Source organism: Gopherus flavomarginatus, chromosome 6, assembly GCF_025201925.1.
Source record: "Gopherus flavomarginatus isolate rGopFla2 chromosome 6, rGopFla2.mat.asm, whole genome shotgun sequence".
In the NCBI taxonomy this organism is placed as follows: Eukaryota; Metazoa; Chordata; order Testudines; family Testudinidae; genus Gopherus; species Gopherus flavomarginatus.
In genome coordinates this window covers 113,564,687-113,579,353 of record NC_066622.1, presented here as the reverse complement: position 1 = coordinate 113,579,353, position 14,667 = coordinate 113,564,687, and the positions used below count along the sequence as shown (strand labels likewise).

Below are 14,667 nucleotides of genomic sequence, written 5' to 3'. Positions count from 1 at the left end.
GTGGTATACTGCTTTCCCTCTCTTCGCTTCTTTCTAGGGTCCAGGCAGGCAAGGTCCAATAAGCTCCCAGTACACTTTTGATGGGAAAAAAAGGGAGATCTATAGATGGAGTTTCCCTAACACATATGGATGGATCTCAGCCAGGGGAGAAAGGGAGCAAAATGGTCCACAGGTAAGTGTAATCTAATAGCCTAGAAGCCCTTTCAACAATCAAGAAAGCATTGCACAGTTCTCGTGCATGTCACCTTCTATATTTCTGCAAACAGAAACTTTCATATGGCATCACACTCGATGGTAAGAGATTTGGGTTCTCAGCTCTGTTACTTAGTCACTTTTTGACCTGGGGCAAGTCATTTTACTTTTCTGTGACTCATCTGCATAATGAGGATAATCGTATTTAACTATCTTTGTAAAGCACTTTGAGATTAGTGGGTGAAAGACCCTGCACAATTGTGAATTGTTATTGCTTATTGTTATTAATTTGACTTTTCCATTGAACACAAGGATCACTGAAAGTGCTACCTTGTAGTAATCCATGGAAATACTGTTGTGTCATCTTGGATAATATTAAAGAATAACTCATGGCATGGCTTTCCTTCACTGAAATTACCAGGAAATCAAACAAGAAAAACTGGAAAAGATGAATGAATTTTATATTTATAAGAAAAAACTGGAAGTGAAAGTATAATGCTCATCTTACTTACATTACGTGGGTAAGTGGAAAAATGTAATGAATGCTGTTCTACACCTATGACATTTCAATGAGCCTGGTGCAAAATGCTTGTTTGATTGAGGAAACCAATTGAACAAATGTCACACCAGACTTACAGAAAATATTGATAGTCACAAAAAGGCTCTATACAATCAAATCACCAAACATTATGATGGCTAAAATGGGGAGGTTGGTTGTTTTTCAGTCTGTCAATAAGAAGATTATTAATGGGGTCTCAGAACAACTATAAATCTCGTTACCCACCTGCAATTGACTACACAACTACATATCAGAAAGACTCTGAGTAAACGTTCATCTTACTTTCAGTGAATTCCTTAAACAGTATTAAAGTCTATTTACTCCAAAGGATTTGCTTTCAATAAGGAAACATAACACAATTTAGCACAGTTCTCTCATTCTTAATGATTCACATGCAGGAGTTTTTTGGGTCTCCAACATAACTCTGCAGGTGATGAAAGTAGCTAAACTTCTGAAGAGTAGATCATGACTGAAGAAAGACAAACACATTTGAGTTAAAATACATCAAAAAGGAAACACACACAAACGTCTTTGAAGTTTTCCAAAAGATCTCACAATGAAAATATGACGAATGCCTGAAAACTGTGTGTAGACATGTGTAAGAAAGACAGACAGAGAGAATATTCAGTGCAATCACAAATAAATCAGAAGATCTTATCTGAGGACAGACATAGCAAGAAAATAGTCAACTCTCCTCTTCAGGGGAACCTATGATTCCATTAATGTATTCGTGTAGAACAGCCCATAATTATCAATTCCATGGGACAAACCTTCAGCCCAGCCTACTCCAGACCTTAATTTTCATCCTGGGTGTATTTTACCAGCACGATTTAGGTGACTTGAACTTGGCTGTACTGTAATTTCTGAGCACAAAAAAGTAGATCAGCTTCTGAAATGTGACCATCTTGCTCTACATCTTTGCGTGCAACACATTTTTTGTGCTAATATTGCTTAAATATAAGAGATCTGATATAATTACACCAGGACTAGAAACTATCAAAAATATGCCCTAGAACATGTGCTTACCAACATGTCCAAGTGGTGGTGGGGGTGTGGGGTTGCAACTACTTTCAAACACTTTCTCTTCCTTTATGCTAGCTGGAGGAGGGGAGTTCTTGCAAGTTTTTTCTGTTGTAACATGGGGTCAGGGTATGGACATGCTGAAGAACCTATGGCTTATCTGTTCTTCCAGCATCATGAGGTGCTTCAGTTCAATTCATCTCCTCATTCTAACAAGGAAGAGAAAGCAATTTGCTTAGTCAAAAATCAGTCATCCTACACTAAAATGCAGCTGTATTCATGGTCAGTCAGCCAGTATTTCACATAGTTAGAAAACTATAATTACAATTTCACATCAAATTCCAGTCTCCCTTTCACCATGACTTGCCATATGTAAATATGAACTGAGACAAAGCCTCAAGGATCTTTCACACCTTTGGGAAGGACCAGCTCCCCTCCTTCCAACCACATCCTCTCACCTACAAACACATGCACATTTAGATGGCTGTGGACACAATACTTGGACCAGTGTGGCACATCAAAAAGCATCCTCTGCGGTTTCTGACAGTCTGACTCCATAGACCAACTATGACATGGTGGTTATATTATATCTGCAATCCCTGTGAGCACTACTGACGTGGAACATGAGAGGCCTAAGGATGGCTCCAGAAATTAATCTTTTGCACCACCAAATGCAAAGCTGCTGCCAAGGGCCAGGCAGGAAAAACAAGATCTAAAATATTTTGAACAAGCTCCTAAATAACCAGAGTAAATTCTGTAGAATTTGCACAGCATTTTTTTCAGTTTTGCATTACTATGCAGTATGGGAAACATGATTTGGTCACAAGTACAGAAATATGGAACATATGGTTTAGTAATATAATAAGTACACTGAAACCTACACACACCTGTTAATGTCTGATCCACGAAATTGCTTGCCATGAAAGTCACAGCTGGTGTAGATAGAGCAGCAACCCTGGTGACTTGCGTTGGCATCAAAGGAGTCATATGAGCATCCACTCTGGAAGCAGCACCTGCATACAGACCATAAGGAAAACATTACTTTTTTCCCCACTAGATAAATTTACTAAAAATTGACTTTGCTTGTGCAATCTAATTTCAAAATGACTTTATTCAGTTGTCGTTAAATATAACTGGGCAAATACTTCAAAGCATTTTTCTGAATAATTATTTGAATGTTTAAACTAATTTATTTTCACTGTGTTCATGCCCCTTTTTGTGTTTGCTATATTCACTGGCTGAGATGTTCATAGAGACTGAATTTTAAGCAAATATTGGAGAATAATCACAGAAGGTGATTCTGAATTAGTTAACATGGAACAGTTTCGCCAGGAAACAAATTTTCAGGAATACACTCATTCAATCAAGAAACAGAATACACCAAGTAACCTATTTGCCCATCATGACTACCCAACACAGCTCTATTTTCTAATGCGGATTACTCACAGTGAACTGCTTCTGGCCAAGAATTATTCTCCAAAATTATTTCACTAATGATTTAAAACAAGTATCAGAGGGGTAGCTGTGTTAGTCTGGATCTGTAAAAGCAGCAAAGAGTCCTGTGGCACCTTATAGTCTGTTAGTCTATAAAGTGCCACAGGACTCTTTGCCGATTTAAAACAAGAGTACCTCCAAGAAAATCACAACCTTCTCAGACACTTCAAAAATGGAAAAAGTCTAAATGAATCAAATACATTTTTTATGATGAATTAGTCGCTGTCGCTCAGCTCCATTGCCAAATCTATGCTAATTAAAACTGAGCTACTTAGTCCTTAAGGTACATTTCAATTTAGAGCTACTGCAAAATTCACTGTTAAAATTAAGCATTAATTTTGAGTTATGTGTGAGTTTACTTATATAATGTCTACTCTGGCCAAGTATAATATAGTATGACCAGATTTTTCCAGTCTTTTGCTTCACTGAATAGTATAACTGTATTTGGGGTAGTTGTCAACCCCACTTTTTCTATATTATACAGTAGTTTGTGTGGAATATTTCTGTAGTACTTGCTCTTTGTTGTAGCGAGAATCCATAAACACACTTGGAGTCTTTTGACTCTCTGATTACAAGTTTTCGAAGGAAAGTTAATAAGCAAAACTATTAACATATAAAATATTGATCATGCTGTTGACTATAACCACCATTTCACAAAATAAATGATATATCTTAAATCACACTTATTCCTTAAAAAGTAGTATTTGTGATTGTTTATATCATTGGTAGCAACTCAGTCTGGTATTCCTTATTCATATCTGAGATGTAAATAAGCATATACAAAAATAACGTTAGGACTTTTACATACTTTTATAATTAGCACCACAAGAACTTTAGAACTCAGTAGTCAAGGATGCATAACACATCCTAGCCAGAGACAATTGAAGAGATTTGGCATGTTCAGAGGGTCACACTTCTGGAAACAGTCAATTTAAAGTAACGAAAAAAAAGTTTATGTGTCTATTCTGCTGCTTAGCATACATATCCCCTAACGGATTTTATAAAAGCTGTTCATGCAAAGAGAATAGAATAAACTACTCCTGTTGAAAATCCAGTAAGTCCCCCTCACCTCCTCCAGCTTTGATATTCAGGAGTCAATAGTGAGATCTATTATTTGACTGAGAGAAACTGCTCCAGAAAGTGGTGAAAGCCACAGTAATTGAATCACTCACACCTTTGGGCAAATTCTGGGAATGTATTGTAGTGACCTATGGCATGCAATGAAGCGGGTGATTTGATCTGTAGGTTTTGTCCATCTCTAGTTTCTAAGGGACAGATTGTCCTCACCCATCATGGGAAAGGTTAGGACCAAGAGAAAGTCCCATTGATTCCTGTTGCACAGTTTACAAAAAATGATCCTGTCACAAATGGGGTTCTGGCTCCCAATAGGGATAAACTGCCAGGGTCTCTTTTACCTGCCACAGACTCTTGAACTACTGAAGGGGTTTCCACAGCACAGAGGAGTCTGCTGAAAATGTAATGAGTGCTCAGGCTGCTTTAACTTTAATTGGTTTCCTGTTGGTGGGAACAACGCTTAACACCCAAATTCACCTTTCAATATGGAGACTGAGGACTATGCCACAGAGGTGTCTCACTGAAGCAGTGAAAGATCCCCATGCACAGACCTGGGCACGCATGATCTGGGCCGAGAATCTCTACAAAAATACATCTCCAAGATCACTGACTAATATTTATTGCCTTTTCCAGTTAACAGGTTTTTAAGCTGCTATTTTAATAACTTGTTTCTTCTATTATCAATTACATTTTCCCAGATGAACACCAGATATTAGGCTACAAACCAGCACCACAAGGTCTACCTTGCTCACAGGTGAAAAGGATTTAAAAAACACAGTGAGTCATTTTAATGGTGCTCCATTTTTTAGAAGACTCGATATTTTACTGCAGCAGAAATGGCAAAAAATATATAATTTATTCAAGTAATAATGCTTTATAAAACTGGAAAGGAAAAGTTGTTATAAAGGGTTTACTAAGGAACCACCTAGGAAAAATAAATGAATAAATAAATAAATGTTCTGCCAAAAATGTCAGGTACTTGAGAAAGAGCTAGGAGTTATTTAAGGCATTAAAAGGATGGGATAGATTTTTGCAGTTCAGTGAATACTCCCGGTGATGCATTTTTATACGTAAACTAGTATAAACCAGGATGGCTCCAAGACATCATAACATGGCACAGGACACAGGTAAAGTGATCTATTCATTTCAACTTTGTTTCATTTTTGTGTTGTGAAAGCAATGCAGATACCAGTGGCAGCAGCCCAACAGGGATGCTTTCCAGCTCTAAGAGACATCAGGAATATGGGACAACCATAGACCAAATGAGAGTCCAAATGTGCTGAGAGCATTGTGGAACTATCAGAGTTATTTAGGAGCGAGGATGTGAACCTATGGAGATGGACAGTTACTTTGGGGTCAAAGTGATGAGTATGCTCCTTTTGCTATTGGCATTTAAAACTATTAGTATATTAGTAGTACATAGTTTTGGAATACATAGCTTCCTTTAACCACAGGCTCAGTTCCATCCTTTCAATCTTCTGAGGTTGATAAATTGCATACTGTGCACGTGTGTACTCTGCACGAGGGACTTTCAACTTAGATCTTAAAATCTGAGGCATGTCTGCTCCATGAGGACATTAATGATCCAATATCACTTTTCCATAAGAGTAGGAGTTGGGCCTGTGTTCTGTTCATGCTGTACAGTGGTGGTGGTGGTGGGGTTACCTTCTGATCCAAAGTGGCTGCATGTCAATGGCACAGTTTTATTAAATACCTTGGGAGCTAGTGCAGCACGAAGAAAAGAGACTCTGCAAGTCTTCAATATGAAACAAAGATTTATATCAAACAGGATTCAAACAGAAGGAAAAAGACTTAAATCATGCAATGCATGGAAAAGGAATGCATTATACATTAAGGTGCACTTTTATCTTTGTATTGTGGCAGCATCCAAAGGACCACATCAGAACTGGCACTGTATTGTACTTAATGTTGCACAGACACACAAGTAAGTGTGAAAAACACTAGGAGGGAAGGGCCCATATATTGTGATGGTAATAGAAATAAGATCACATGGCTGCATAGTCCATAGTGGTTCAAAATAATCTGAAATAACTAAATAGAATTAGCTATTCCTAACTGCTGTACAATCTAGCCATCCATGGTTCGCTGATTTCTTGTAGGCATCAGAACAGATGTGTGGCTTGAGGGATATGAAGGATGAAAGGGCAGTGTCATTGTGGACTAATTCAGGAGGGCTTTCCAAGCACAAGGGGCAGCATAGAATAAAGGAAGGACATGCTAGCGGAGGAACTGGTCAAATGAACAGGCTAGGCTGGAAATGTTTGGTGGAGCAAAAGGGATAGGAGAGCCGGTGATGCCATAAGACCTCTCTAGTCTAGTCTGCTTAACCAGAAACAGCCCATTGTCTTCTTCCTGCTACTCCCATCCCTTTGGGAGGATAGTTGCCTGATAGCAATTACCCTTGATGAGCTAGTAGGGGTTACTTGAGAGAAATGCAGAAAAGTTTAATTGCCAGCAGCTGTGGGAAATTCTCCAGTAAAGAAGCATTTCATTATCCCTTCTTATTTTTAGTCATTAAATCAGTGACAAGAAATTCCTACAAGACATCTGAGTAGCATGAGCAAGGAATCACTTTGCAATGTACTGTAATTAATTTAATACAGACAGACTCAATGGAAGTCTCCAAAATAGATCATATGTAAGAGATGAATTAGATACCATAATAATAGGCACCTTAAATAGTGTTTTATTAAATACAGAAGCCTTTGAACTTGACAATCACTAACAAGATATCAAACCATTCTCCAGTTGGAGGAGATTCCGGTGATGATTACTTTTTAGGGCCTGCCTCTGCTCCCATTGAAGACAATGACAATACTTATATTAACTTTTATAAGAACAGGGTCTTAGAAGAAACAGTAGCTCTGAGGAACAACCACTGCTCACAAGGGTTCTACCATCTGAGTCTTGGGTGTCTCTGAATATACAAGAAATCTCCACAGAAGACCACTCATATAAGGTGTCCCCCTGTCTTACAAAGCCTTCCTACCATATCCTCTGACATATTGAGTAAAAATCTTGTTTCACATTTATTGGAAAACCATTTCTTAAACTATAATTTAGATCTATGCTATGATTTATACTACATAAGCATGTTTAGAAATTAAATATATAATATTTATTATAGAACAAGGGATGACATTTTAGGTTGTTTCCTTTAGCTTTGTAAAATAGTATTAATGATCACAAGGAGGAAATATTTCTCCTATCACTTTAAACAATTACAGAAACAGGTTACAATGATATTCACTCTTCTAGACTCTTCTACTTTTGGTGAGGCAAGAATAAATATGTACATAATGAGTTCCTTGTTATCTCCCTTAGGAAGGAATAGACAGGGAAGGCTAGATAACCAGTTTGAATTTATTGAAAAGGGTCATTTTCAAGATAATGACAAGCTTCATTATGAAAGTTAGAAGGGAAATGTCATGCTTTGTTCTCTCATATTATTAACATTTTAATATTTCCCTATAATTTCCAGGCAGACTCTAGGAGCCAAATTCCCTGAAAGCCTATACTACACTATATTGCTGGGTTATTCCCTAGCGACAGACCATATTCCAAAAGAGAAGGCTGTGGAGGTGCAATGTAAACATGATATCTTATACTGAAATTGGAGCCACTGGCTGGAAAGTGGCCATGTCCAGTGTGGCTGGTGCATCAGTTGATTGAGTAGTTCTACAGATATTCTCCCACCAGCACAACTCCTACTCAAACACAAGCCATCAGAACTGCTCCCTAATGGAAAACCCACAGAAGACAAGAACACAAACGATGCTTGCCATTCATGGAATTTATACCTCCCTGAACCAGTTGTTGCCTTTGACTGAGAGACATCAGAGTGGCTTGTGTCTATACCAGATATCCAAATTCATCCCACAGATGATAAAAATAACCTCTCAGTAACTGATGAAAGTCTAGTCTATGAAAAGAATATAGAAGGTCAAATTCTTTTCCTGATGGAAAAAGGTTTGCAGCTGCTATTTGTTCATGTTAATTTTTCTGTTTAACATGAGAGTGAACTTAGTGTTCATTACAACTGACCGATAACACTTGCTTGTCTTCCACCACATAGCTTTGCCTAGGTTCTTCAATGCTTACAATGACTTCCAATTATGACAACCTAAGTAGTGGTTCAATGATGTAGACAAATGGCAATCAGGATGAGACCACCTTTTTGCTTGTGAGCTAAGAAAGGGTTTGAACTTAGGTATGATACATGTGGCCCATCCTGCACCTCCACCATATGCAACTAATGCATTGACCAGGTGACCTTGCCTGAGATAAGATAACATTTAATGCATATATCGGGCCTGATCCTGCACCTCTGAAGTTAAAGGGAGCTTTGCCATTGATGTTGACGGGTGCAGGATTGAGCCCAGATCACCTGCAGTATGATATCTTGTCTTCCTTTAATTTATTTCACCTTTGACACCCTCAAACTACAGATTTCTATAAAAAAGTAATAAAAATAAGGTATTTCTGATTGCCCACACTGATTTAATCTTTTTAGAAATGCATTGTAATCCTTACTTACAGTTTTGCTGCTGTTGATGTGCTGAAATATCATTATAAGCACTTATAACAATTATTCTCATTTCCTATAGTTAAAAGCAATGGGAGTATTTCCATTTGGAGAACAAAATAAAAAATATTAGAGATGAGCTTGAATCAGAACCTCAAGTCTATCCCTTCACATCATTTATTTTGCAGGGGAAGGAGGAGATTTGGGTTCCTATCTGAAGATCTAAACCTTTCTCTGCGGTTTTCTTTCTAAGTTGGATTCAGTTCAGTTATAGCACCAAATGCTGAAAATCTAACAAGAACAGCTAGTCTGAAGCAAGTTCCATATCTCTGGCCCAAAATCATGAGAGAACAGCAATCTGACCCAAAACCTAAACCTCAGTCATGGCTTAGCCATCATGACTTGCAAGGCAGCCTAAAGAAAAAAATTAGAACTTTATGAAAACTGCTTTAGAATGCATCTGAGAAAGTCACAAATGTAAAACTCGTGCAGTGCAACTATGCCTTGCAATTTACTTCAAGTTTGCAGGAATAAAGATCATTCCATGGCTATCCTGACAATCACAATTCAGTGCACTTGTATTTCCCCTTTGTGATCCAGCAAGGGCACCCACTCCAGTCTCCTGACTCCTCAGCTGTCACCTTTCTTGGGCAGAGACCCATCTCCCTCTCTCTCTGCCCTCTCCTGCCAGGGTTTTCCCATGCTGCACAATTCCCTGTGAATGCTGATTTCCCTACCAAGTCACACTAACTAAGAATCTATACTTCTCTCTTTCCAGAGCCTACAAACAGCATAATTATCTACAAGCATAAATTACTACATAGCCCTTTCTAAGCAAGCAGACTTATTCTTTATATTACATTACAGAAACAAATATAAAACCATAAAAGACCCTACACACATGCTAATAAGTTTACCAGAGATCACCTCAACGCCAACCTCGAGTTCTGGCAGGTGTCAGTCCTTCAAACTCATCAAAAAAAATTTTTTCTGTGATCACAAATTCATAACAACTTCAGCTCAGAACAAGCATACCTGTGGATATGCATGTCACTCCTTTATACAGATTGGGCCTTTGATCTTGGGACCCTGGGAACAGATTCTCTCCTCAGCGCATAGCTTCAAAGGGCTGGGTTTTGCATAATCATTGGCAGGAGGGGGAGAATTTGCATTCAGCTCTCCCTAGATATTTCCCAGGAATTTGACTTCCCAAAGTTCATTCTTGTCTGCCATATTGTTCAATATAGTCCTTTGATCATCCAGGTCCACAATAACACATAACTTTTTGATTTAATACAATGGACTCTAAAACTTAATTTTAAAATGTGTCTCAAAGATATTAAAGGAAGCTGCCATATGTGTCATACTAACCACACAGAGTGTGAGATATAAATGAGCCAGCAATTCAAAGCTAGGCATACAAAACATAGCATAGCCCTAACCTGCAAGAAACAGTACAGAGCAGAGTATCAAACATTCAACTCTTGGGTTGGGTTGGATCTGGTTCCTAGGGTGTATTTGAGCAGCCTGCTTGACATATTCGTATTGTGCAGAACAATAGCCTTTTTAAAAGGATTTTTCTAGCCCTCATGTCAGCAGAGGAAACACTCCAAATGTGAAATAATTTCTGCCTGAGGCTTCAAACAGTCTGAAACAATGACTCAAAGAGGTGAACTCCACTGTTCCTTATTAATCTCAAGCTGCATGAGGACATGTCATTCTATTCTGGTTCCATCCCCTGAAAGATCAGCAAAGAGGGTGGGAATGAAGCTGTCCAGGGGTGGAAATTGGTATTTGCTGCAGTGAGTAAAATGCAGAAAGAAGACTAGAGGAAAAGTGTAAAAACAGAAACAAGGAAGAAGAACAGAGAAAAGACATTTGGGAAGAAGGAGAAACAATGATCAGAAAAAACATCTGGTTTAAAAGGGGTGGGAGAGTTCTCACTGGTGTTTGATACTGAATGTGAAAATAAAGGACTGAACAAATAGAGTGAAATTGCAGTCAATTAAATTCAATGCACATTTTTACTTCAACAAGGGAAAGTTGTCACCCATAATAAACAAAAATGTAGTTATTGCATAAAAACTGTATCACCTCTTCATCCCTGGGCAAACCTTGCTGTGACACCAGTGACAGATCTGCTGTGGATTGAGAGGAGTATGAAGTCCTGAATTATATACCCCAGCCCAGGGACCATAATTAAACAGGAAACCTGGCCCTCTCCTCCGAATGAGTTTGATACCTTCGACACAGAATACCTCCTCAGCTTTCTATAGCTCCAGTTCCTCAAAGCATTAAAGCATGTCTTTAAGTCCCTAGGCAGAAGCATTACAGAAAGCAGCTCAAAACAGGAGACTTCCAGCCAGAATGGGAATGTTAATGGACATATATGAAGTAATTTCAGAGGAAACAAGTTAATCAGTGCAGAACATATATGTTTATAATCTGATGGGCTCCACTGGCATTTTCCTTAATTAATGTCGGGTGACTTCCCTCCTTTCATTAAAAGTTTATTTGCTACACTCAGACTGTGCTTGCGAGTGGGGAAATATCGCCTCTCAGAATCACCCAGGGCTGGTGTGTAATTTTCCCCAGTAACTTCGTCGGAGCTGGTTCTGTGTTGCATTGTTGAAAAGGAACTCCTAGATTTTGAACCCGGCCCTGGTTGCTGCTAGCTCCACATGGTAGAAGGGTTAGAGTTACAAGAAACTGGGAAGTCAATCTACTATGTGTGAGAATTACAGCAGATATTCTTTTTTGCCTTTCACTTTTTGAGTTTTTTCCAGAATAGATTACTCTTACACCATTATTGTTGTTTATAACTAATATTAAAGAGGCAACATTTTTTGCCCATGGAGCCTGAAGATCTATCACCTTTTCTAGGTCTCCTGTCTAGTTGCTTGTGGCTCTTATAGACTCTAGAAGAGATAGGATATAAGGTACTTGCTTCATTATAAAAGAGTAAAACTGAATGCAGGTAAAGTTGAACAAATTAAATTTTATTAAACTTCATCTGTTGCCTATTCTCCCAGTGTTCCCTCAATAAGATCCCCTCCCACAGGCCTTCTGACTCCAGTTCCATTGTGCATGATACATCTTCCCTATTTTAGAAATGTTTTAATATAAACATTGAAAACAAACAATTGATATCCAGACCTCACTCCTTCTTACTTCAGCCAGAGATTGCTAGCACATAGACAGCTAGATACTTGTCTTTATTATAGTTAGTTGGTTACAGTCTTTGAGGTAGTTTGGTCTCCTCAACAGATAACCAAATCAAGACAGCCCTCTCTCTGTTTCGTGGTCACTGGTCTCAGAGTCTAGCAAACAGTCTCTTCCCTCTCTGTAAAGTTGGCCTCCCAATGGTTCCTCTGTCTCTCTGTTCCATAGTAATCTCTGTAGGCTTTCTCTGGATGTTGTGTCTGGTGGATCATAAGTGTCTCTTGTTCCTTCAGGTCACATGTCCCTCTCTCAGCATATGCACAGTGTGCCCAGCCATTTGATAATAATAATAATTGGAGATATACCTATCTCCTAGAATTGGAAGGGACCTTAAAAGGTCATTGAGTCCAGCCCCCTGCCTTCACTAGCAGGACCAAGTACTGATTTTTGCCCCAGATCCCTAAGTGGCCCCCTCAAGGACTGAACTCACAACCCTGGGTTTAGCAGGCCAATCAGCCAGGTGAAGAGCCTGCTGTTGAAATAAGTCAGTGGGTGCTTGTGAATGATATGTGAGATAATCTGAAGTTGACCGCATCTACATCATGGGATGTTAGAGAAACCCCATCTGAAGAGATTTGCCGCATAATTGCCCTGTCCTGTTTGAAACCGATTCATGGATGCTACTAAGTATTGGAAGCCTGGACAACAGTGGTAACACTGTGCATAGCTTTGTTAAGCTCTACCTTGACCAGCCTAGAGTGAGAAAAGCGACAGCAGACAGGAACACAGAACTCTGCTGTTGAATAGCAGAGGGCAAGGGCTGATGTTCTAAGAGTCCAGATGCTCACACCCTCAGGTTGAGCTGGCCAGTTTTCTGTGCTAACTGTTCTGAGTGCTAACTTTGGCTGTTGTCTTCTTCAAGTGGTTGCGGTATCTCAATGACCTATCCAATGTCACGCTGAGGTAAACCGGGTTTGGGTCATGCTGCAGGCATTCACCATTTAAGAAAATATTTAATTCGTGGTTTACACTTGAATTATATAGATGAAGTATGCTAGAAACCATCTTGGAAAAGCTCAGCTGCAGGCACCATCAACTACAGTAGTCTTCCATGAGCTTCATATCATCATTCAGGACCATGTCAATTTCTGAGAAGGCCTGAGCTTGATAGCTGCAGCAGATGTTGTTGGCATAAATAAACTTTCATGAGAGCATTACTGGCAAGTCGTTGACATACATATTGAACAGTATTGGTGAAAAAACGCAACATTGAGGGAGAGAATTAATCTGACACTTTCAGGAACTGAAACAGTCACCATGTGTACTCTGAACCACCTATTTTGGAGAAAGAGCTCTACTATTTCAACCACTCAACATGGGGCAACTTAAGAGAGTTTACACAGAAGGCCTCTGTGACAAACCATGCCATAAGCAGTGGTCAAATCCAGTAAGATTGCTCCTGTCTTGAAATTTTGTTGAAAACCATTTTCAATAAAGGTGGTCAAGGTCAAGATTTGATCAAAAGTGCTACATGGTTTCTTCTACCTTGCCTGCTCAACTTGCAAGACATCGTCCAACTCTGGAGCAATTTGTTGGAGTATCAAGCAGTCAAACACGTTAAAACATACTGACAGCAAGTGTATTAGGTGGTAACTTGCCACATTGTGGGGGTCCTTGCCCAGCTTGAGAATGGCAATAATCTTTGCTTGATGCCTAGTGTGTGGTACTTTCTTCTCATTAATGACCCATATACAGAAGTTAGTGAGCCACCATGATGTCTTTGGTCAAAGATGCTGAAGGAATCCTGACAAGATGTTATCATACTTCGCTTTGGTGCCTGGTTTGATGGAGTTAAGAGACTTATCTAGCTCATCAGCCATGAATGGCTCTGGTTGACTCCTGCCCACATTCTGATGTTGAAGCTGATGCTAATTATCATATAACTTTTCATTTAAATTGCATCTCCAGTGGAACCTTTGCTACCTACAGTAGATGGTTTGCAACCTCACTGGGCTTAACCAGTGGGTGATTTTGGCCTAGTAGCCATTGGGCAGCACCCAGCCAGCAGATCAGTTTCCACCACTTGTGCCTAGAATAAGTGAAATCAAGCTTCTCTATACAGTCTTTCTACTGCGTGAAGCTGGCTCTGTCCTGAGACCTAGATAGTCTGCAATGTCTGGATCTCTAGATATTTCAAATTTCCTAAGCAAGACTTTGTAATCAGCACTCAGGTAGGGTATGTAAATCGGTCAACAGCCCTGTGGTATAGCTGAGCATGCAGCTTGTAAATGGCTCCTTGGAATCAGCAGTAGGCTTGGGGTACAACATGATGAATGGGAACCACACTACATTCCAGAACATTACAGAATTTTTCCCAAATCTGTCTGACAACAATTCCACCAATGCTTGATTGAACTTTGAATGATGGGTAACTAGAGTCCAACATGGCTGAGTGATGATTTATGTTGGCTGTGAGGAAAGTTATCCAGTACTGTATGACTCACTAGTTGTGGATGCCCATCTACTGAACAGATCCAACAAAGATCGTGTGAGTACTCTTTTGACCATCTAGCGGAGAGAAATGTGCCACATTCTTTTGTGTCATGAATCAACATGAAGT

General features: G+C 39.3%; 1 protein-coding gene across 1 annotated transcript in view; it reads right to left on the bottom strand.

Annotated features, from left to right (window-relative positions):
- The window catches only part of TCERG1L (transcription elongation regulator 1 like), a 220,228-nt gene that overhangs the window by 57,504 nt on the left and 148,057 nt on the right, over window positions 1–14,667 (bottom strand). Inside the window, exon 5 of the mRNA XM_050959457.1 lies at window positions 2,659–2,784. Coding sequence (XP_050815414.1) covers window positions 2,659–2,784 — 126 coding nt within the window. The remainder of the gene's footprint in view (window positions 1–2,658; window positions 2,785–14,667) is intronic.